General features: G+C 44.8%; 1 protein-coding gene across 1 annotated transcript; it reads right to left on the bottom strand.

The window, feature by feature from the left end:
* Positions 1-24,969, bottom strand: LOC132579988 (disintegrin and metalloproteinase domain-containing protein 2-like). Its single transcript, XM_060250596.1, has 16 exons — positions 24,860-24,969; positions 24,235-24,296; positions 21,728-21,806; positions 20,854-20,930; positions 19,287-19,464; positions 17,792-17,848; positions 16,198-16,269; positions 15,268-15,434; positions 14,132-14,213; positions 13,405-13,541; positions 10,993-11,173; positions 7,126-7,324; positions 6,227-6,332; positions 2,897-3,080; positions 462-573; positions 1-191 (listed from the first exon to the last, which is right to left on the bottom strand). Exons 1-16 carry the CDS (start codon positions 24,956-24,958, stop codon positions 1-3), a joined length of 1,983 nt encoding a protein of 660 aa, XP_060106579.1. The 5' UTR covers positions 24,959-24,969.

The following is a 24,969-nucleotide window of genomic DNA, read 5'->3' as shown; positions in this document are numbered from 1 at the left end:
CTACCTTTCTTCATCCTCTTCTTCCTCCATCTCATCTTTGGGCTCTTCTTCACTGCGCCACAAAAAGAAGTCTCTCACTTTCACAATCGCGAAGATGGAGATCAAGAGGACAGGCAGGAACACAAAGAAGGACACCAGCAGCCAGTTCCTTGTATTGATACTAACAGTGCGAGGTTTGATTGGCCGTAATCCTAGCAAATCAAAAGATTCAATAGTACAGTCCTCTGCAATATGATGAAGCTGGCGGCAATGACAATTCCCAGGATTCTTCCAGGCAGTGAGAGGGTTATGAAGCCAATTTACACACCTGACTTAAAGACATTCACTCACTGTCTTCACCCCCTTCTTTTAAAGAGGTACACTTCCCTTCCCTCTCTTCCCAAGCAACCCCAGACAACTACCATTTCCACTTCTGAGAGGAAACAGCAACAAATGGTACAAAATCTGGGAACATCACTAACCATTTCGGAAGGTGCTGTCGATGCTTCCTCCTAAACCTCTGGATTCTCTGGATTTGCAATCAGGTGGGGCCCAGCTCCGATGGCAGTGGCAGTTCCCTTTGTTGTTGCATACCTAGATTTCATGGAAAGGGGAAGAAAAGAACCTGAAGCACTTTAAAGCATTCAGGTCTCTCCCCGCCTCCCTTCCTGCAGCAGCATTTGTGTAGGGAAAAGAGAACAACAGCTTTTGTCCCAACAGGGTTCGCACCACCCCCAGGTCCAAATCCATCTGTGCAGGGAGCCTACCACATGGCAGTGGAGCTCCCATTTTTGTTACTTTTTTTTTGGCACATGACACATCTTCCTTCCTCATATTTTCCTTGATCCAGCTTCCCCCTGCAGCCATTGCCCCACCACTATAAGGCATTTTATTGCAGTATCACAGTAGTCTTTTAATGTTATCATAATAAAACAATTACTGGGTGTGTTTTTTTTAAAGGCCAAAAAAAGCCTTCCAGTTGGGTGGGAGCAAATGGTGATCACAGGAATGGAGCTGAGGAAAGTGGGTACCAGTGTGAGCAAGACCTGCAAAAAAAAAAATGCACTCTATCCTGTCGGCACAGCCTGCAAACAGAAGATCAGCACTTTGATTGCAGCCTCTGCAAAAAAAGACTGGACCAAACTCGGTTTGGGGAAATCAAAACAAAGCAGGGGAAGACAAAGAAGCCGGACTAATTGAGGATGGTTGGTGACATGTGGATCCTTCTGAGAACATCTCTGCAGCATTGAATCCAAGGGTTCCTATGCAGAAGCAATCTAGTACTCTTCTATCCCACCCTTTCTGCGAGGAGCTCATGGTTCTCTCTTCGTTTTTTCCTCACAGCAACCCTGATCCTGTGAGGTAAAGCTGACAGAGAGTAGCTGGCCCAGCATCATCCAGCAAGAAGAGTCATTTTTCTTTTACTCACGCCGCGCCCGTTACATTTTGTTGCAGCATCACAGCTAGGTTTGATTGAAGCATAATCCAGACACCTCTGGTTCATGCAAAACTAAAAACAAAGAAAAGGCAACTGTACCATTCCAGGTTAAGAAATAAGGCCAGTGGGACCACCATCAGGGCTGCTATGAGGACTTCTGTTAGCTCTGTTAACCCTCCCACCCACCCAGCCGTCCCTAAACACTGCAGAAAGAAAGAGCAGTTGAGGATGCTTTAAACCTGCCTTGGAAGTAGAGAAAGCCTTTCCCTCTAGCGACTGTTGGGGGTACATTGCCAGAGAGAGCTCAGCAAGGGGCTTGAAAGGGGGAAGCAATCTACTCTGGGGCGGCTGCGACCTCTCGAAGGACAGCAGCCATGGCAACAGGAGGAGCATCTGAGGGTAGGGTTGTCAACTCTAGGTTAGAAAATTCCTGGAGATCGGGGGGTAGATCTTGGGAAGGGTTTTGAGAGGGGAGGGACCTTAGCAAAGTATACAGCCACTGAGTCCACCCTCCAAACCAGTCATTTTCTCTAGGGGACCTGATTCGTGTAGTCTGGAGATCACTTGTAATTCTGGGAGATCTCCAGGCCCTTCCTGAAGGTAGGCAATCCCAAGGCAGGATGAAGACTCCGTCACCTTTAACCTCCCACCAAATCCTGAGTCGTGTCATAAGAAAGAGGGAGGTAGTTTGCAACTGGTCTAGACAGCTCATCATTCCTCCATTTATTTAAAATCCATTAAAGAGATTTTATTATATTTTTAAGCTGTTTTTAAATTTTGGTAAACCCAATTTTCAGGGAGCAAGCCAAGGTAGAAACATGAGGTTCATAAGAAATTATGAAAGCGGGCCTCAAATACTGACAGATTTGGACAGTTTCCTATAGGCCTGGTCTGCAAAATAGCAAAATGAGATGGTTGACTCGCAAGGTGGCAGAATTCACTGTCCCACAGGAGGAGAATCAGATTCCAACAAGTGGAGGGAAAGGGGGCTTCATTCTCCTGACCCATGCCTTGTTTTAAAATTGAAATGTCATTCACATATCAATCCACACCTCTCTGTGCCTGATGTGAAAGCGAGAGTGTTAACTGCCTCTAAAATGAGGGCAGTTTTATCTATCTACCGGGAATCTGGAGGGAGGATCCACTGGGTAAGGCATCTTTGACAATTTCACTCCATCTGGATGGAAAACAAATAAAACTACAGGCGGAAATGCATTTCCACTGTTAGCAGTTCCACTGAATAAAGAACAGAAACACAAGACTAAAGAAGGGTAACTACTACAAAGAGAATGAATAAAGAACATACAAGAATTTGTGCATCTAGCTATTGCTAACTGGCCCTTTCCAGTGTCAAGTGAATGGGACAGAAATAGGCAGAAGGAGGCCTTGGAATTACTGCACACACGAGCAGCAGTACAATTTCCAGGAGGGTAATAAAGCCTGAAGGATTCTGGCTGCATCTCTAGCTTCATCTGTTACCTTGTTTTGCCCACAGCCAGCACCATCATGAACCAAGAAGGGATCCTTCACATTTATCCCCTTCTGGTAGTCTAACGTGACGCACCAGCGACTTTGCACTCTTGCATAGATCACTGCTGCATTTTTTATCATGAACGGCTTGTTGTGTGGATATTCACAGATCAACTTGCCACACCTGAGATCCCTGCAAGAAGATGAGAAAATGACAGGTGACATCACTTGCCACAAACCACAGTTCCCAAGCCTTGCAATAAGAAAAGCAGCATGGCACGTGACCAAAGTTTTCTCTAAGCTGCAGAGTCTTGTGAGCAAAAAATCCACTTTGTGAGCTACTGGCATTAAAGTTGTGAGCTACTGCAGAAATTAGTTAGCTCTGGGGTCATCCTTCCTGAGCTAAGACAAAAATGTGTGAGCTGGAGGCTCAAAATCTGTGAGCTAGCTCACGCTAACTCACCTTAGAGGGAACACTGTATGTGACTGGCTGGCCAATGTTCTTTTGAAATAATATTTCGACATGAGAGCAGAAGGGGGCGGGGGCTCAGTTGGAGTAGAAGGGAATTCTGAGAGGAGCACAGGTTGTTAAGTGAAGAGGGCAGGTGATTTATATCAAGCTGGAGATTAGAACAGGATGAAGGAGCACATGGGAGCCTCCTGGACAAGAGGCAGTCGCTAGAAGCTCCCGAAACCACACAAAATTGTAACTAGGGCTTCTTTTTTTGTAGGGAAAAATTTGCATATTAGGCCACATCCAACATCATCATTTCACACAGGACTTTTTTGTAGAAAAAGCCCAGCAGGAGCTCATTTGCATATGAGAGCCAGTTTGGTGTAGTGGTTAAGTGTGCGACTCTTTATCTGGGAGAACCGGGTTTGATTCCCCGCTCCTCCACTTGCATCTGCTAGCACCTGCTAGCCTTGGGTCAGCCATAGCTCTGGAAGAGGTTGTCCTTGAAAGGGCAGCTGCTGTGAGAGCCCTCTCCAGCCCCACCCACCTCACAGGTGTCTGTTGTGGGGGAGGAAGGTAAAGGAAGGTCCCACAGGAGGAGGTAAAGGTGAGGTAAAGGTAAAGGTGAGCCGCTCTGAGACTCTTCGGAGTGGAGGGCGGGATATAAATCCAATATCTTCATCGTCGTCTTCTCCTTCTTCTTCATATTAGGCCACACTCTGAGGTGCCAAGCCAGCCAGAACTGTATTCCTGCTCAAAAAAAGCCCTGACAGTAACAGTCACCATTCAGGATTGGGATCCTTCACCTTACAATCCCATCATGTCTCTTCGACCTGCAGCCCCACACCAATGCCATGTTCCAGCTGCAGCTCGGAAGCTTGTTCCTCTGAAGAAATCCTGGACAGAAGCAGATGGCAGGTGCTTTATCAGCACCTTGCCTGTCTCAGCAGGCTGAGTGTGTGTCTCCACATCCCTACTCTGGCCTGGTCTTGGCAAGGCAGCATATCTAGCTGTTTGTGGGGCTCTGACAGCCTAGCTTCCGAAAGCCTGTCATCAGGAGGGGTAGTGAGATGATGGAGGGTTGTAGATCTTGTAGATCTTGTCTGGCTGGCAGAGCAAAGTGAACCACTGCACTACCAAAGTGGGGGGAAAGTGAACTATTTGAACTTTACCACTTCATGCAGCTTTGTGCTGCTGCCTCTACCAGCCCAGGGCAATTTGCTGGTCCTTAGGCAGACATGTTGTGAAAACAAGTCAGATTGCAAGAGGCAAGAGAGGCCTGCCGCACAGACCTCTCTCTCTGCCACACAGTGCCCACTGGTGGTGTGCAGTGCAGGAAGCAGGAAAAGGTTACAAAAACCATAGAGGAAGCTACCAAAGCGGTCACTATGGGATGCAGTCAGTGCTGAGGACTGTTGCAAAACCTTGCCACATACGAACCCACAAAAAAAGAACACCTCCCCCCCACAAAAAAAAAAAGAAACACGGATGAGCATATGCAAGGATGAGCAACTATGCATGAAACGTGAAGCTACCTATAAGTATACACTGGGATAATGTTATGTCCAGTTTTAGTCACCATGCATAAAACTTTAAGCCAGAAGTAGACATAGATCACTTTCCTGTTCACCAGACAACCTGGTTCAAATGTTGAGCATGGGGGCATGTCTATGAAACTGCCCCTTTCTAGTAGCAGCTGCTCAGCAGTTAGTTGTTTCATTTGTACTGCGAAAAGTGAGGGCCCCAGTGAAGCAGAAAGGCAGAATGCCTGCTAGATGTCTGCTCTTTCTGCTACATTCTGGGCTAGTTCCTCTCTCACAGTCTCACCTTTTGCATCAGACTTCCCCTCTAGAATCTGGAGCACCATCAAAGAAGGTCGCAGTAGCATATGGGGTGTGGAAAAGTCTGTATGTTGTGTGTGAATATGCATGTGCACACATGCAATTTTGGTCAATTCTGCCCTCATGCAGTAGCCATCCAACCCTCACTTCCCATTTTGTGGGTCTCAGACAACATTTCAGGGAGCATTTCAGACTGTGGCAGGACAGGGGGAGCAGGCTGCTGGTGAAAACAGGGGTCAGATCAGATTTGCAAAGCCCTAAAACAGATCAATTTGGCAGGGGAAGAGAATCCCAGGCTTCTTGAACCAGGGGGTGAGAGTGGGAGCCAGCAAACTAAAGCCTGACAATCAGGTTATGCCAGCTGGGGGGGGAGGGATTTTTAAGAAAGGGTTTGGAGGAAGTCAAAGAGGAATAGGGTAGCTAGCTATATGGAACAAAGAAATCCACTTCCATGATAGTCTTTGTATACTATGGAGCAGCAAAACTAGGGACACTCTGACCGATTTCCCACTCACCCTACTCCACTCTAACGTTCCTCTTTTCAGTGCAGTGTTCTTCCAATTTCCCACTATCTGCCCCAGGGCTTCACCTCGCATCCACATTTGTGCGCTGCAAAGAGAAACTGGTTTTTAGCAGTTTCTCTTTGCCGCACAAAAATGCTAACGCGAGGTGAAGCCCCGGGACAGATAGTGGAAAATTGGAACGACGCCGCGCTCAAAAGAGGAACATCAGAGTGGAGTAGGGTGAGTGGGAAATCCGTCTCAAATTGCATTTTACCTGCATTTTATTTCATCTGGAGTACATTTTCAGTGGACTAAATGCCTTTTTGTGCTAATGAACCAATCCTAAGCATTTAAGTCAGATAACAGTATTACCAATATTTAAACCACTAGGTTAACACTGATGTTGTGTTTGTGAGGGGAAAGACAGCACACTGATTCAGAATGATTTGGCAAACACAACCCTGATAATTTTACATATATAACCCACAGTATAGGAAATATAAAATTTAATCAAATTATTTCATTTGCATCGAAAACATACTGCCACTGACAGGTCTGATATCCCTTCGCAGTGGAGCCGCAGTGTCCCATCCGGTCTTTCTGGCTGTTGATTTCTTCATAGCACTGTGATGGCCCACTTTTGGAAGCTGCAAATAGACACCAGTTACATTTATCAGGGACCTGCAATGTCATGTAAGAAATTGCTTGGGAGTCATCCCTGGAAGTTCCCTGCCTCCCCTCCTTCCAGAGCAATATCCATCCCAGAAGTCAGTGCCAGTGGTGGGGTGGAAAGAGGAATCTTAATGTTTTTCTACAGGGAATTTATTCAGAGTTGCATTTTAATAATGGATTAGATGAATAAACTAAAGTTCAAACCAGACCAGACAGAGGTAGCATTTGCAGGAGAGACTCAGGACCACTTAGCAGGGGGAAATGACTATTCTGGATTAGAGTCCACTCTCCCTAAAAGATCACATTTTCAATTTGGGGTCCTCCTGAATCCACTTTTGCTTCTGGAATTTCAGATGGCAGCTGTAACTTGAAGGGGCCTTCTAACAGTTACTAGGTTAGGCTGAGCTGCCTTCTGCACCTTGAAGATTTGTACAGAAACTTCAATTGATCCAACATGCTGCCACCCAACTACTGTTGAGCATGACCGGGCGGAGGGGGGCCTACTCCACTCTGATGTTCCTTTTTTGAGCGCGGCGTCCTTCAGATTTCCTACTTTGCTCTTTCTAGATGTGTTTACATTCTAAAACTGTTCTAAATGTAATTTGTACAGCTTTGTGTATATTATTCACAAGCCAGTTTGGGGTGTGTTTTCTATAGGCCACCCTCGAGACCCTTATGACGGAAAAAGGCAGAGTATAAAGAACCAAGAGAGGGGATGGAGGCAAGGGGCTGTGAATGAGGTACTGAGGGGGAGTGGGTTTCCGTTACCTTTTCCAAACACTTTTCGACACCATCGATCAGGACTTTGGCATACTCCTTTCATGCAAACCCCAGTGTTTCCCTCGCACAGTTGCCCATTCTGGACGTAAAAATCCTCCGTACATTCTGCAGAGGAGCCATTGCAGTACTCCTTCAGGTCACAGTCAGGGTCCGGTGTGCCTCGGCACAAGGTGCCTCTGTCCTTTATCTGGTAGATGGGAGGAGGAAGAGGAGTCGTCCAATTCATGCCTGACCTTAAGGGGCCCCTTCAGACATACAGGGCATGCCTAAGGTGCCAATTAGAATTATGGGGAGATATGCAGGCGCTGCCAACCTGCTTCTCCTTGTGGACATGTGGTTGAAAAGAAGGGAATGTGACAACTTTGTGCCAGCACTGCCCACCCCCTTCCCCCTCCACCCTGCAAAAGGCAACCACTGAAGCAAAGATGAGGGCGGGGATCAGAACACGCAAACTGGAGAGCATCACATTGCATCAAGCATGCTTTCTTGGGCAGAGCAGCACCAGCAGTGCCCGCAAACACCTTGTTGCAACATGAAATCTGAGCCTATGGTTCTTAAAGTAATCGCATATCATTTGAAAAGTTATTTCAAACCAGTGTATTGTGAGTATGCTTGTATGAGAGATGGGAATGGCTGTGGGAAGAACATTGCTACCCCATCCCACCCAGTGAGATAGGGAAATCTCTTAACAAACTTTCATCTCCATTTGCACCTATGCAAAGGCTTCCACATTCACACTATATGCTGCCAAATGCACAAATCTCTACACATTCAAATGCATTTCTGACAAAACCAAACAGATGATTAGGATATGACTATAGGAAAGTTCAGAAAGGAGAAAAGTATAGAGCAAGCAGACAAATACAGAAACTTGGCAAGGTGGGATCATCCAGTGAAACCGGTGAGCAGTAAGAGGCACTCATGGCAACATGAGGTGGAGGGGCAACCAGCTTAGGCTGAGATGGAAATTCTTGGAGAAGACCTTCTTAAGCAGCAAATACTTGAGATGACTGAATGAAACATACACGTTCCGAGGCAGTGTGCCTCTGCATACTAGATGCCAGGGAACAACACCAAGCTTTCACCCCCTGCTTGTGGGCTTCCCAAAGGCAAGTGGTCATTCAATGACAGAAAGAGGAATGCTGATCCAGACAGACCATTAAGTCAGATTAGTAACTATTAGTAACAACCACAACCACTATTAGTAACAACTGTGCTATTAGTAACAACCACAGGATCAAGCACAGTGTTAGAAGTAAGGCAGTATGAAAAGAAAACAACTGTGTAATTAGAACACGTCTTATACCACGTTATACTTTTCTAGTAATAAAAGGTGAATCCTTGCCAACAATGAAAAAGCATCAACAGCTCTGTCTCTCATTTATATTGCAGAGTGGTGATTCTCCTTATTCAATTTGGATCAATTGACCAATGTAATCCTCTAATTTAGGGGTGCTGAATTCATTTGTTAGGAGGGCCAGATCTGATACAAATGGGACTTTGTGAGGTTGGGAATTTGGAATTTGGCAATGCAATTTTAAAAATAAAACAACAAGGAAAAGCACAAGGATCACAGCAGAAACTAAAAATATAAAATGCTCTGAGCCTGGGAAAACAATGAAATGGCATTGCAAGCCCTCCCCCAGGTTGTCTACTCAGATTGGCAATATCTCCCTATGGCTGTAGGTTCCCAGGTTAGAGTACTCACTAGGTCAGGTCCACTGAGCAGAGAGACAAGCTGGCTCAAAGCTAGGGTTGCCAAGTCCAATTCAAGAAATATATGGGGATTTGGGGGGTGGAGCCAGGAGACTTTGGGGGTGGAGCCAGGAGACATTGGGGGTGGAGCCATAAGCAAAGTTGTGACAAGCACAACTGAACTCCAACGGGAGTTCTGGCCATCACATTTAAAAGAACCACACACCCTTTAAATGCCTTCCCTACATCAGAAATAATGAAGGATAGGGGCACCTTCTTTTGGGGCTCATAGAATTGGAACCCTGGTCCAATCTTTTTTGAAACTTGGAAAGAGTCATCAGACTATGCTGAAAATTTGGTGCCTCTACCTCAAAAAACAGCCCCTGCAGAGCCCCAGATACCCCCAGATCAGTTCTCCATTATACTCTATGGGAATCGATCTCCACGGGGAATAATGAAGTGCCCAACAGACATTCCACCCCGCCCCTCCATTTCTGATGACTCTCGGGACTGGCATCTCTACTCACAAGCTGCTGAACTTCCAACTTCTTCAAAGTAACGCAGAGCAACCAAAGGTTCAAGTTTATCTTTCCTATGCAAACGACCTCTGAAAAGATTGTGCAACCAACAGAGGATCTGGGCTGCTTTTACAGCCACTGGGAGCAGCCATGTTTTTCTGCCTGCTCCCCCCGCCCCCATTCAGCCTTAAAGACACAGACACACCATCCCAAGAGGAAGCCTTTCCAAATGGAGTCTGAAGCCTCTGGAGGTGGAAAGGCACAAGGTGGCTGTGGGGGTGGGGCTTCCCCCAGCCAGCCAGCTGACTGGGAGCGGGAAGGAGCCTGGGAAAGCGGGAAAAACCCCGCTGGGACTTGGAGATTGGCAAGCCTACTCAAAGCATCAACCCTTTATTTGCAAGGATACAACTCCTATATAGGCTATATAGGAATGCTGAAAGTGAAACTATCTTCACGCCATTGAAACACATTGCAGCACAGACAAAGCTGTAAGGAAAACATGGAATGGATCTTCCATCAAAGTCCCTGGGCCCTATCTATCTGGGCACAGAGACCTTACTGGAAAATCTACTCCATGTTCTCCCCACAGCTTTGATGGAGAGTCTGTTCCACATTTTCCTTGCAGCTTTGTGCTGCAGTCTGCAAAGATGAGGCAGAAAAGGCAGAGAACTGAAAGAGCAGAGAACTTCATCAGTATCAGAGCTTCAAATGGTGAGGACAGGAGGGAGGGGGGGGGAGAAAAGAGCAGGCCTGATTAAAGCCCTGGATGGGCTGGTTGTGGACTGTGGGCTGTACATATGACATCCCTGCTCTAATTGTTATGGCTGGATGTAGTCTATGCTGACACAGGCACCAACAATACACTGACTTGTTATAAGATCTGGGGAAAATTCCTATTGAAACAGGAAGGACACTGGGTACCTGTTTTAAAGTTCAAGTGATCAAGTTGATGCTATAGAATATTGGACTCTTGGATTCTGTGGTTGAACGCTTATGGTTTTGTAATTCTGAACTTTTGAAGCCACATGGTACATGGTATGTTCCTTAGGAATATAAAGTGTTGCCACACATACTGCTTTTCAAATATATTGATTTTATATTAGAAAAGTATAAGGTGGTATAAGACCTCATTTATGCAGTTGTTTTCTTTTCACATTAAGGCAGATCCAGAGGGATCTTGCAGATCCTGCATTCACCCCTTCTGCAACCACAGTTAAAGGACCTCTGCCCAAGGGTCACATTACATAGGAGACCCACTGGCTTGATATATTCTTAAATGCAAAGCAGAGCCTGCGATCAAGAGTGGAACCTGCTTCCCAACACCCTTAAACCTGGGACCTTCTGCATGCAGAATATGGGCTTTGCCCCCAAATCACAAACCGCTGGAAGAAACTGCAGAGAAATCTATAACGAGGTCCACCTACCTTGCAGCTCTTTTCCCAACAACATGCCCCATGGGTGCACGTTTTCCCAGCTTTAAACTTACATTCCACACAACAGCCATTTCTTATGCATTGCTGGAATGGAGGGAAACAACAAAAGATGTGGATTTAGGAACGTGGAACAAAGTGAATTATGCTAAGCATTGGGGAGAGGGGATCTCCATCAATCGCGCTCATGGTTCTATAGCTGCAAAACAAACCTGATTGGAGCCGCAGTCACACTGCTCGCCTTCTTCCACAATTCCATTGCCGCAGGAGGGGGCTCTGTACTGGAGATCCAGACGAGGCTTGTTCAAGAGGCACTGTCCCTGCCCTTGTGCCAGAAAACTCTGGAAGTCTTTCACACTGCAGCTGCTGAAGGCCTTCACACCGCTGGCCTGCCTGTAGGGCACACACATTAAACAGACGTTACCATTTAGCATTAACGGGAGTGGGGGGGATCAACTTTGCAGTCTGCCCTAGCCAAAGTTGCTAGATCCTATAGGCCCCTGGGCTGCAAATTTTCAACCCATCTAGAATTTCTGGAAACTGCTGGAAGGCCAGGGAAGCCCTGCAACATAATTACCGTGGGACACAGGAAAAGTTGTCCTCAATACTCCATGTGGGGCTGCCATTTTCATAGACAGTCTTTGCAGGGCTATTTTTGTAGGAAAAGCCCAGCAGGAACTCATTTGCATATTAAGCCACACCCCCTGACACCAAGCCAGCCTGAACTGTGCTCCTGTGTATTCCTGCTCAAAATAAGCCCTAAGTCTTTGTAACACGCAGTTCTGCTTTCAGCTCAACAAGTTAAGAACATGCTGGAGAGGTGCTCTGGAAATATTTCACACTTGCAAAATGTCTGATTTTACATGCAGGATGGGATGGGGGAATTGCTAGAATAATGAAAAGAGTGGCTGGTGCCTTCAAAATGCGGGAACCCCACCCACCCAGCCAAGCCACTCCCACCCAGTGTTTCCTCTAGGCTGAGTTAGTGTGACCTGGCTCACAGGTTTTTTGGCCTCCAGCTCACACATTTTTGTCTTAGCTCAGGAAAAATGGCCCCAGAGCAAACTAATTTATGCCGTAGCTCACAACTTTAATGCCAGTAGCTCACAAAGTAGAATTTTTCCTCACAAAACTCAACAGCTTAGAGGGAGTATTCTTCAGTTCCACCCAGCAACTCTAGGGCTCTGGCGACCCTCTTCACCCCTGCTCTGCCCATGCAAGCCTCTCCAGGGGAAATAAATGGCATGTTTATGTTCTGATCAGAATACCAGATACTGAGAATGTGACTTTTTCAGCATGGCTACTGTTGGAACTGGACAGATCAACTAGATGGAGCAAAGACAAATGATCTGTCCAAAGCTGCACACAGAGTACATGGCAGGAGTCTGAAGAACCAGAGAGAGCAGCAGTTATGAACTGCAGCCCAGCTCCCCAGTGTGAAACATCACTGCTTTGTGGGAAACGGTCAAAGGCAGGGCCTTTTCTGGTAGTGCCCCAGCAGAATTCCTTCTCCACAGCAGGTCTCCTAGTGCCAGGTCTGCAAAGTTTTAAATGCCAGGTAAGCCTTCTGTTTGCCTTCCTGGCCTTTGCTTGAATTATTATCTGAAGGGAAGAAACTTGTATTGACATTCAGGTGCTTTTAAATAGATGGTTTTGAGGGTGGGTTTTTAGGGTCCATGCCACTTTTCCAACACTTGACCATTTTCCTGTGTATCCCCCATTCTTGTATTTATGTGGTGTTTATTTTGATTACAAATGATGTTGCTGCCTCATACAACCTTTTTATATTGACAGCAGAGAACAGAAATGTTGCAAAGAAATATATAAGACAGGCTGTCTGAACTAGAGAATCTTGGATGGGAAGAATGGGGAATCTTGCTGGCTTGTCATTCTCACAGTCAGTAACAGACTAAAGGTCCTTGTGAGGGACAAATCTGTCAACAGTGAGGGAAATCTCAACAACATGAATGGTCAGTACTGGGGGGGGTAGGTGCTGTGATCTCTGAGGCCATCGAATGAGGACCCCCTACACACCATTCCACTTTGTAAATATACTATTTGTTAGGAGCATAGAAAGAGCATATTATGTAGAAAATTTCTGTATTTCAAACCATTCAGTGCCAGAGTTGAGGGCCAGTATTTTCCCTCACAACAACACTATTTCCCCTCATGACTGCAGTGGTAATCTTGTCGGAGAAATCAAAGTGAGACCACTGAGGTCACTGACAGACTCACAGTGGTGGAAGCATCAGCAGAACCAACACAGAGATGGGGAGTGGGGGAGACAGCCTACAAAGGGTGAGACATCAGTTGGGGCAGGGGTTAAGCCTGCTCCCTGCCTCTCTGATGCCTGCAACCATTCAGATTCAAATGTGCTCTTATGAAGACATGGAACTGCCTTATACAGAATCACACCAGGGGCCCAACTAGTTCAGACTGGTCTGCTCTGACTGGCAGCAGCTCTCCAAGCAGAAACAAGATTGAAGCTGGGACCTTCTGTGTGGCAAAACAGGTGACACCACCCCCACAAAGGCTTGATGCCTCCTCTCTGTACTGCTGCTTTTGTCTTATGTTGGAACACGGGAGGGAGGGAGTATAAGGTCTCGGTCATTGCGCTTTCTTACACTGCTCTAGTATGCATTAAGCAAGTGGATCCAGGACAATGGCAGTTTCTCGACTGATCAAAGTACATCCCTAGGCTGATCCCCAGCAGCTGTGCGACAATCACGGAAAAGTTCTCCAATGTGTATCCATTTTTATACTGCAAAGAATGAGAAGACAGATCCATCATGGAGGATATAAGTGGCTAAGTTACCAGCCATAAGAGCTAGCAATGGAACCTTCATGTTCAAAGTCAGTATATCGCCAATTATAAAAAACAGCCATCATCTTCATGCCCTGACTGTAACCTTCTGAAGAGCATTTGATTGATCCCACCTGGAAACAGTGGGTTGTGTCTTCTTGAAACCAACAGGCTTCCGTATGCTTAACTATCACCCAATAGGTTTGCTATGTGGCACTAGCAGAATCCATTTTACGATTTTGTTCTCATTGTTTGCCTACTTTAAGTTTTTGTTGTAAGAAAAAACCAGGGCATGAATGCAGCTCATAAATAAAGTACTAGGATCAACAGGCATTCAGACTGCACCACCAATTCTTTCTTTTTTAAAATGAGAAATATGGGGAAATTTCCCCTATGAACAGACAAATCTAAAGATGTCATACGTTCCTTGGTTTGCTCAAGCAGTCTAAACTCCTCATCCAGAGTTGTTAATCACATAGCAAAAAAGAAATGGTCTCTTTAAACGTACAGGGAATGATTGTGGGGGTGTTCCACAGCCACATACATACCACAGCAACTGCTGCCGAGGTGGGTCTGAAACACATCTTTCTTGCATAGGCGGACCCCACAGAATTAGACTGGTTCCTGTAGCTGGGAGGGACAGGAAGACATGGCAATGTAAATGTAAAAATTCTAGAAGAGAAACAATTACCTTTATATCCCTTCCCCTTTCTTTTTCTGCATTCTCCTTTTAATCTTATAATAAAACGCTTGTAGTGCCCAGTAACAAAATCACACACAAAAACAAACCCCCAGCAATGATGTCTGCAACATCCCCTTATTCTGAACTGTGTGCACACTTTCAGGCCCGCCAGTTATTTCATATCTCCAGTTCTTAGCTCTTCTGCTGCCTTCAAAGATTCTGCTCATTCCCTACTGCTAACCCTTGGCGCAAGAATGCCCATCATGGTACTACCCTCTCTGGTATCATGTTCTCTCTCTCTCAAATCCACCTCTAAGCAATTGTGTTTCCATCCTGCACTTCTTCAAAACCTTTATCTCTTTTATAATTTTGTTCCTTTTCTTCTACAGCTTTTGTCCCTCTCTCTGAACTAGCAACTTTCTCTGCAATTGTACATTTGTTTGGACTACGCTACAGGAACCTTGACCTGGATGGTCCAAGTTAGTCCAGTGTTGTCATCTCATGGAAGCTGAGCAGAGTTGGCCTTGATTATTTGGATGGGAGACCACCAAGCAAGCCCAGAGGCAGGCAATGAATGGCAAACCACCTCTGAATGCTTCGTGCTTTGTAAACCCCGCAGGGTCACCTTAAGTCAGATTTAGAATCATAGAGTTGGAAGGGACCTCCAAGGTCATCTAGTCCAACTCCCTACACAATGCAGAAAACTCACAAATACACCCTCCCTTAATTCACAGGATCTTCATTGCTGTCAGATGGCCATCTAGCCTTTGTTTAAAAACCTCCAAGGAAGGAGAGGTGACCTGACGGCACTTTCTACCAGCAGGGATGCCACAAATTTTATATTGAAAGCACAGGAATGGGTTCAGCAGCATCAGACTTCTGTTCTGCTCCTCCTCCTTCACCTGCTGAGTACTCAGAGATCATGATAATGATAAAGTTTTCCTAAACAGGGACAACCCTGGAGATTTCATCCATTAACAAGGAAAGAGCTGCTCTTCTTACATAAACAAGAATGCTACATCGTGGGGTCGCAGGCTGAGGTGAGACTGTTTCCACTCTGAAAATCTTTGCAGCAATTCATTCATGCTCTTGGTTGTATGGATTTTATCCATTTCCGTCCAGATCTCCAAAGAGGACAGTATGACTTTTGTGTTGAGTTTGAAAAACATCTGAAAATACAAGGAATGACATAAGTCTGATGTTCCCAGGTTCAGGGAATGAGTGCAAGCTTTATATGCATATAAAGAACCCAGCTTGTCCAGCTTGGGCAAAACAATTAGCTTTGGGCAAAACCAGGGGTTGTTTTGTAGAAAAATAGGTGGTGGAGCTCATCCAGAGATTGCTATGCAGCTTCACCTACTATTCAATGATCAAGGTGGGAAGGAGGAGGGGGAACCATCAGAAAGGTTCAAGAGCTGTGCTCCTGTAAGCTCCCACTGAATTCAAGGCCTGGGCAAAACAAATAATTAGATGCTGAACTGAACTAAACAAAGCACGGATGTCAAAAGCCAGGAAGGACCACTCTCTGAAACCATGGAGATATGCTGCTGTAGACAACACTGGACTACAAGAACCAATCCTCTGACTTGGTAGTTGTATATGGTCATATGAGAACACCAATACATACCATACAAGTGAAATTACCCAGATGCGACAGAGGTTTCTCTTGTGGGTGGTTCTCCTGACCTGCCAGCATTGTATTTAAGTCATGCCCAAGAAAACAACTTCTATAGGGCTGTAGCTCCACCTCTTTAGGTCCCACAGTATGGCTAGAAAGCACATGATGCCCCAACCTTTACTGGAGCTAACAGATCTGGATCAGGCCTGAATGAGAGGCTGCCAAATGAGACCTATGCGTTCTGTCTCGTGTTCTGCCATAGCAGAAAGGTGGGCTATAAATAAATATCTCACCATAAAAGTGCTGCGACTTACACCATTGATGTAGTTGATAAGCTGGATGATTTTCTCCGTCACAGTTTCTACTTTCGAACCCAGAAACTCATACTAAAAAAACAACACTCTCTTGTTAGCAAGCAATTTAAAAAAATTAGACCTGCTTTAGTCATTACATTATTAATTTTTTTAAGTCTTCATTGAACATCTAAAAAATGGAATGCTTGAAGGCAACAAACATAAGTTTTCAAACACAAATATCAAAAGGGAATACTCACCATGGAGGTCCAAGCAGCTGGAGCACTCCATCTAGTATACATAACCCCAGGGAGAAAACCCAGACTTGCTACTATGAAATGTGTGAAATGACCATCCACAGTCATTTCACAAGAAACACTTGCTTTTGTTTGCACTATACCATAATTACTACACACACATAGGCCAAACACACAGTTCCTATTAAAATGCAAGTATTGTCACGGTTTTTGGATTGAACCAGACCAAACATGGGGAATTCTGTGACAGGAACTTCCCAGCGTTTTTAAAATGTTGGCATAAGATTTTCAGCAGCTCAATTCAGACCCTGGCCCTGCATGGACAGAAGAGGGGTTGAATTAGCTGAGCAGCAGGTTTCAGATCAGCAAAACTGCATAGGAGGAAGAATTCAACCCACTCTTCCTCTCTCCCCCTGAAGCTCTGATACCAGAGGGCCTGCACTTGGCTTTTTAAAAATTCATTTTTTAATCAATATATGTTACAAAGTCATCTAGAACATTTTTTTTCAAAAACACGCGGATCAATGTCATCCCTTCGTTTCTCATTCCAAAACATAATAAAAATTATCCAGTGTTCCACAGATTTATCTATACAATAAAGGTTATTTCTCTGAGCTTTCCGATAGCATTCCAGCTTTGATAATGAAGCAGCTTTCCAAATCTGATCAAACCATTCAAACAATGTGAGGCTCTGGTTTGTTTTTTTTGTCCAGTATGTCATATGTAAATAGATTCAATGCTTACTCCATATTCAAATTTAGGTTCAAAAGGTAGTTTAGAATCCATTTTCCCACTTACAGATCCCATGACATTTTGCAAAACACACACACACACACACTATGGTCTGGGGCCAATGTACGTTCAGGACCACCTCTCCTGGTATACCCCACAAAGAGCATTGCACTCAGCAGAGAAAAATCTACCAGCAATCTCTGATCCCAAAAATATCCAGCTATTCTCAACCAGAGCCAGGGCTTTTTTGGCCCTGGCTCCAACCTGGTAAAACTCTCTGCCAAATAACATCCATGCCCTATAGAACCTAGTCCAGTTCCACAGGGCCTGTAACGCAGAGATATTCCTCCAGGCTTATTGTTGAAGACAGCAACAGTCTTCATTTGCCCGGCCTTCCTTCCTTCCTTCCTTTCTCTCTCTCTTCCTTGGGGTAAGGATAAATCTGGTTTTTATACACTATCTGGAATGGTTGCTGCAACTGTTTTATTGTTTTTAACTTGTTAAATGTGCTTATGATTATATTTCTCTGAATGTTGTACATTTCCCTGAACCCCAAGTGTGGGTGAGGTGATTTAGAAATTGAATTTATAAATAAATAAATAGGACAGTCATTGCAATAGACCTACCAGAGCCTTGGCCACAACAACATGCATTTCCAGGTATCTCTGGGTGCTGAAGTTAGCCTGTTTTTAAAAGAACAAAACAAAAATAGAAGGCAGAAACCAAGTTGAAGACTTTTTGCACTCTTTGGAATACAATTCTAGGAAAGAAAACCAAGTCAGATAAAGGAACTATAACTACTCTTGAATTCTGGGAAAATGCAGTATTTGGTGACCAAAGGGGAAAGCTGCTGACTATCAAGGGGCAGCTGTGGGAGCCTACCAGAATCTGCTAGGGTCAAGAAATACCCTACTGACTCATTTTCCACATGAAATTATGTGGGCCCAAGTCATTTTCAGGTGCAGGGAATGGATTAGTGAATCTTCCTGATCCTGTTTTTTACTCCACAACCATTCACAAGTTTCAGTTCTCCACTTTTTGTTGCTGCTTTTTACAGGGTGTGTATGTTGCACATTTTGAATGTATTTATACAGGCAGCACATGTTGTATGTACATAGGACACTCCTTTGCTGACTCACAACAATGATGAAAAATGAGTAGATTTCTCTAGGGAAAATTCAGGGCAGACACATACAGAAAATAGAATGAAAATTAAGAATTGTGGATTTAATAGAGTTTGTAAAAATAAATAAATAAAAGAGGCAGCACCATTGCCAGTTGTGATCCTGAGCATGCAAGGAGATCAGGTACGTGTAGTTTTTCCAGGACATTTTAGTTCTTAGTAGTGGCTACATGGGAATTTCCTATCTCTGGTTTCCTTGTGCATGGAATACTGTTCTGAGCATACTCAGCAGTATCCCAGGCACAAAGAGCCCTGGGGCATGCTATTTCCAGGATGCTTGATGTTGCTACTGAGTGTTCAGGAAAATATCTTGTCCCATTGTCTCAGATACCTGGTGGTAAACTGCCATTTCAGCTTTCTAAGAAGCAGAGAGGAATGGAGGCTTGCAGAGAAGTCCCTAGTTGCTGCTATCACCAGGAAAATTTGGGGTAAAAAATGGGGAATGGGTCAGGAGTTGGAGTCTCACAGGGTGTTAAGGAAACCATTCAGGCCCTGTCAACTTCCAGCAATATCACCAGGAGTTTCAAATTTCAAGACTCGGAGGCAGGAAATGAACTATTTTCCAAGTTAACAGTAAAATAGCTTGTGTTAGTGAACTCAAGCTATCTTTGCCCATTATTACCAGAGGCAGATAACAGTCAAAGAATGTTCAGCTGCTGTAGTTTGGGAGAAGGGTAGAATTAACTAGTGTCAGTCACAGCGGAGATGGCCTGCCCCCTCTGTCCCACCTGCACATGTAAATAACCTTTTAAAAGAAAAAGAAAAAGTGCCAGTATTCTCTGGTGACAGGAAAACTCACCTTGTAGAAAGCTCTATGGAAGCTGACCTACCACATGGGGAAATAGGACGCCAAAATACTATCTGGTTATTTTTCTATATCTATATACATACACTGAATTGGGGGGGGGGGGGGGGGCGGGGAAGAGACCAGTACGCACCGGAACTCCTATGTTGCTCTTTTGAAACAATGTTGTACTCCACATAATGTGATAATTATCTGTAGACACTTGAAAGCTGGAGTTATCGTAGTTTGTTTGATAAACGAGGTGCTTAAACCCGTGCGCAGACTCCAAGGGCTCAATTCCATAGGTGATGTTTGAGAACTGCAACAGCCCTCTGAGCATAGGGGAAACAAAAAGAAAATAATACGGAGAGCACAAACCAGGACTTTGGTGGTCAGAAGTTGGGCTTCCCCATCCAGACCACACTGTGCCTCAGCATTCTGATCTCATCATGTGAACAATCAGCCTGAGGGGCAAACCAGATGCCTGGAACATGTGGCTGCCATCAATCCCACAACCAGCTGAAGCAAACGTATCAGGCAAGGCCATGATATTCAGTTTCCCCCAGAGGCACGTCCTTCGCTGACTCCTACATTTTCATGAATGCTGATTACAATGGCATCAAACAACACATCTTCAACTAGATGCTACCAGGAGACACTGCAGGAAGAGAGGTGAACTGGAGCTAGCCATACCTTCAGTTGACATCCTGTTTGGTCCTTAAGGAGCCTAGTCTTGGGCCACAAAAGACCTACAACAGTCCCGACCTCATCCCTTCCACAACTGGAAGCAGCTGGGAACCTGGGAAGGGGGTGTTGCTGGGGGGTAGGGGGGGTCTGATGCAGGATCAGCAGACAACTAAGGGAGGAGAGGGCAAGGCTAACACAGGATGAATGCAACAACATGAGGCCTCATCCCCACTGAGGTTACAAAAGTGTGTCTTGATTGGACCACTTGAAAACACAGAAAGCTACCTTAGACTGAGTCACACCACTGGTCTTTTTCTGACTGTCAGCAGCTCATACAGAGATCTTTCACATCACCTACCTAAGCCTTTTGACCAGAGCTCCTTCCCTGTACTAAGAGCCCTGTAAGCTCTTGAAGGATTGCCTACATCAGAGGGGTGTGGCCTAATACGCAAAGGAGTTCTTGCTAGAAAAAAAGTCTTGCCAGGGATTGAACCTGGGATCTTCTGCATGCCAAGCATGTGTCCTGCTACAGCCCCTTCCAACTTCAGGTTGGCTGGTTTTTTTGTGATGGAAATTTTCTTCCATTCAAAACAATTTCTCTTTACATAGAAAGGGAGAAATGTTCAGCCCTCAGCTTTTCCTTAACGTGCTACTTCTGTGTACAGCAAGAATTGGTTTCTCCACAGAAGCATTCAGTAATATGATCTGATCATCTCCAGCCTGACATGGTCCAGCCGGACAAAGGCAGACCACCATAGTGAGAACCAGCTTGTAGACAGACATACTTAGACTTTATTCCACTCGAAAATGTGAGGGAGGGGGTGTATGTTAATGCATGGGCTTCAAGGAAAAGGTGTCTTTGAAAGAGACAAGGCAGAAATTTGGCCCTGCACACAAATGCTCGATGTGTCTTCTGCCACTTGCAGCTAATTCAGCCAAACCACAGAAGAAGGATCTCTGACTTCAGTGAAGTCATGATTCCCCCCACCTGGACTGAGATGCAAAGGGCTTTGGCTAACAAAGTAAGGCCTCACCTGAGCCCAGAACAGGCGCTGACCATCACAGCTGAATCAATGTAATCTGCAACATATCCTTGGTAGTAGCAATCCCGCTAAAAAAGAATCATTAGAACAAATTAAACGGGAATTAAGGCAGTATACATTAACAGTTACGTCCACCGCACAACCCCGTATGCTGTGCCAGTCTACCTAAACAACTGGACCAGTTGCCTCTCATTAATATGCTGCCTCAAATCTTTTCTCCATGCTGCATTCCAAACAGGGATACCACCTTTCTACAACATCTTAGCACAAGAGCATCCAAACTGACAGCAAGCAAATGGATGCTAAAGAGTGATAATGGCCCTGCTTGAGATTTCTTCCAGCTTTGTAGCCACCAATTTTCTTCTTATATTGTTATAGAAATAAACAGTTTTAAAAGGGGATTAGACAGACTTATGGAAGATAAGTCTATCAATGGCTACTAACCATAGTGACTGAGGGAACCTCCATATTCATAGGCTCCACCCCACACCCAGTGACCTTCTGCTCCACGACCAGAAGATAGCAAAAGAATCTCCAAGATCGCTGGCCAAACTGGCCTGGAGAAAAATTTCTGCCTGACACCAAAGTGGCAATCAGCATATCCCTGGACATGTAAGAAATGGCTACGAGAACGAACAATTGCTGCTGTTGTTTTAGATTTGCTAATGCTTACATATGAATTGCTGGTTTATTGTATTTGCTGTTTTTATCTTTTACATTCTAAGCCCCCCTGAGTGTCATTTCAATAGTTGAAAGGTTAGTTATAAATCCCACAAATAAACAATCCAACTTGCTTTGGAGCTGCAAAGCAAGCAAGCAGCAACTGAATTACAAGAACCTTGCCTCCATGTCTCAGAAATCTTACCTTGATTGAAGGGAGAGCATACTTTGGAGTCCTTGTATTATCATCTGTATAAATTCTGAAATCATTGCTTAAAAATGATCTACAAACACACAAACACATGAGGACAGTGAGGTGAGGCAAACATAGACTGTGACTCAGTTTCGAAAGTTGCACCAGCACCCCCAGTCATGTCCCAGTACTTGCTTGCCCTCTTTGGGTCATTGCCTCTGAGGCCAAGTGGACCCATAGATAAATGGGTCAACTCCAGTCTGCTTGAGGGCCCCGCCTCAAGGCCCAGAACAAGGGCAAGAATTCCCCAGACCAACTTGAGGAGCAGAACAGATGACTGATTTTACACCTGAAGGCCCCAACCCCCAAAATGTAGAATCTGAAGGCTGAGATGCAAGAAGGAGATTGAAAAACTCTTCTTCTGGAGCTGAGGCTAAAAAGGGGAGTAATCCTTCTCTCGTGTGCCTGTCAGACAGACAACATAGAGGCAGGCTTTCCCGCTTTCCCTCCTGACTCCCAAAAGTATGCCTAAATCTATGCTGTCTACCTAACAGGTGTATGATAGAAGGATTCACCTTCCTCACTCCCATGTTTGGAGGAGCAGCATACATAAATAATATTTTCAATAGAAATAAACTCAGCCATAGCCAGTTACTTCATAGAACATGTCACACTCAGTAGTCAGCCTTCATGGCAGTTTTAAAAATACTTATTAATATGGGCTTTTACATCTAAAGTTTAACCCACAGCACCATCTTCACTCAATTTGTCATTTAAACAATACCTATTTAAACAAACGGCCAACAGAGACCAACTGAGAGTGCCCATGAGTGCAAATATTTGAAATTCAAACAGGACACGCCGTTTTATCTACAGGAACTAAAAAAGTGATGGTGAATATGTGTATCATTATTTGGGAAGTCTGGACTGGCACACCTGATGAAAGTCAGGGTTCGGATTTTTTGGGGGGGCAGGGGTATATTTGTGTGCATGCCCCTGGAAATCATGACGACTTCTGGTGACTGACCCCTACTGTGGGCCTGGAGGATATTCAGAAAGGTGGCTGAACAGAACCACCTAACTGGATATTTCAAGGAAGACTCCCATCCAAGTACTAACCGCAGTCGACCCTGCTTAGCTTCCAAGATCTGATGAGATTGGGTTTGCCTGGGCTATCAAGGCCAGGGTAGGAAAGTTCAAGTCTTTAAATTGGTATAGCTATTTTCTCAGTGGGAATTAATTGTTAGGAAATTGTCCACGGACCCATCAAAGCTTGGAGGTGACACATGCCTGCTGAGAACAGGGGACAGGACATGCTTGAAAACCTGCCTGGATCCATCCCTCTGTTTCCCTTCTTCTCTTTTTTCCCCCTTCCAAACTCAGAGGGGAAACAGAGTTGGGTCCTGGCAGAAGTGTTTCCCCCACACAAACTCTTATCTAATTCCCCTCCTTACTGCAGCCTCTATCAGATATGCCTTCCATCCATGCAGGTCCCATGATTCCCATACAGCCTTTTGAGTGGCTACAGGTGACTCCCTCCTCTCCTCCCTTTTTCACCAGTGGAAAAGTTGGTTGGATCAAACCCATTAGAGCAGGGGTGTCAAACCCATTTGTTATGAGGGCCAGATCTGACATAAATGAGACCTTGTCGGGCCAGGCCACATGTCATCAAATGCAATGCCAGGCAGCAGAGATATAAACTTTATAGACCCAAACAAAATTAAAGAATTTGTTTAAATAAAAACCTTAAAACAAAACATGCTTAAAACATTAGCATTAAAGGTGCTTTCTTTGTATCTCTCCTATGGGATCCAAGGGACTGGGAAAAGGAAGCTCTGGCTCTTTCCTTCCTTCCCTAGGGGACCAGGACAGGGAGGAACCTCAGCCAATTGAAGGAAAAGAGCTTTGGCTCAGTAGCTCTTCTTCCCACCCTTCCTCCCCAAGGGAGGAGCCTCAGCCAATGGATAAAGTAGGGATTTTGCTCTGTAGCTCCTGTGTGACTGAGGAAGCCTTGCAAAGCAAGTTGTTATACAGAAGGAAGCAAGAGAGAGGGAGAAGGAAACAAATGACAGCCAGTTGCTCGGGGGCCTGATTTGGCCCCGGGCCGCATGTTTGACACCCCTACATTAGAGGGCTGTGAGCTGGCAAAAGAGGAAGCATCTTGTGGTGAAGGATGCCTCTCCTGGGGATCTGATGTAAGTCAGCTTGATGTAAGCTGCCCTGTATAAATATTTCTTTGCCCCACCTCCCACCCTCTTAGGACATTTGAAAATCAGGTAATAGTTCAAAGACACCATAAGGCTCTAGTATTCTCCTGTCTCAAAACACATCTGGTAGTGCTACCCTTGAAACTTCTTGCCGGGAAAGAAGGGAACATATTAGCAACATGTACCTGGATAAGAATTAGGTACATGTTCTTTCTCCAAGAGGCTTTGCCAGAAACCTCCAAGATTTATTTGGCATTAATGTGACTGCAAAAACTGGGACTAAAAACTCTAGTAATCCCTGGTTCTACTTACTGTTGCTTCAGATGAACTATGTACGACTTCCCATCTATATTGATAAGAAAGGTCATCCTTTCCTGCAACAGCCAAAGAGCATGTCAAACTACGGTTGGTTTAGTCATATATCATATTGGAAGCTCTGTCAGGTGGTAAAATCAGCATGCTGTAGTCATTAAGAGTTCCAGACTCAGACCTGGGACTACCAAGTTCGAATCCCCACTCTGCCATGGAAGGCTGTCAGGTGACTTTGGCCTTGTCACTATCTCAGCCTAATCCACCTCACAGGCTTCTTGTTTTGAGGGTAAGGCAAATGAGGGAGGGAGGACAATGTGATAAGCTACTCTGGGTTCCCACAAGGGAGAAAAATTAGATATATATATTTTTAAAAGACTGCAATCAGTCTGGGCCACCTCAGACTGAAGGTGTGAGATCACATGACTGGATGCTCCCCCTTTGAAAAAGAAAAAACACCTTCACATATAAAATTATATATCAAGGTAAGTGCTGTAGCCTAGCCATCTGATGGGAATACTAGTCTTCAATGTGTATGCTTTTTAAATATAGCACTCTATTAAATATATTAACATGTTATAGTATTTTAAAGGGGGCATTTAAATGTCACCTAAACAAGGTACAATACCAGATTTCCAGTTGCATGTAATGGGATCCTTTGTGGAATAATAACTTCCAGAAATGTCCGCTGGAAACCTAGACAGGACAAAAACTCTGCTATGATCATTTATTAATACA

This window comes from Heteronotia binoei, chromosome 12 (assembly GCF_032191835.1).
Source record: "Heteronotia binoei isolate CCM8104 ecotype False Entrance Well chromosome 12, APGP_CSIRO_Hbin_v1, whole genome shotgun sequence".
NCBI lineage: Eukaryota > Metazoa > Chordata > Lepidosauria > Squamata > Gekkonidae > Heteronotia > Heteronotia binoei.
The sequence above is the reverse complement of the archived record's forward strand: the minus strand, read 5'-3'. Positions and strand labels throughout refer to the sequence as shown.

Excerpts from the sequence above, each read along its gene's own strand:
- LOC132579988 (XM_060250596.1), bottom strand. The coding sequence starts at position 24,958 with ATGATCATAGCAGAGTTTTTGTCCTGTCTAGGTTTCCAGCGGACATTT. Across the intron at positions 7,325-10,992 it reads GTGACTGCGGCTCCAATCAG|ATAAAGGACAGAGGCACCTT; the intron begins GTTTGTTTTGCA and ends CCCATCTACCAG. Across the intron at positions 3,081-6,226 it reads TATCAGACCTGTCAGTGGCA|GGATCTCAGGTGTGGCAAGT; the intron begins GTATGTTTTCGA and ends ATCTTCTTGCAG.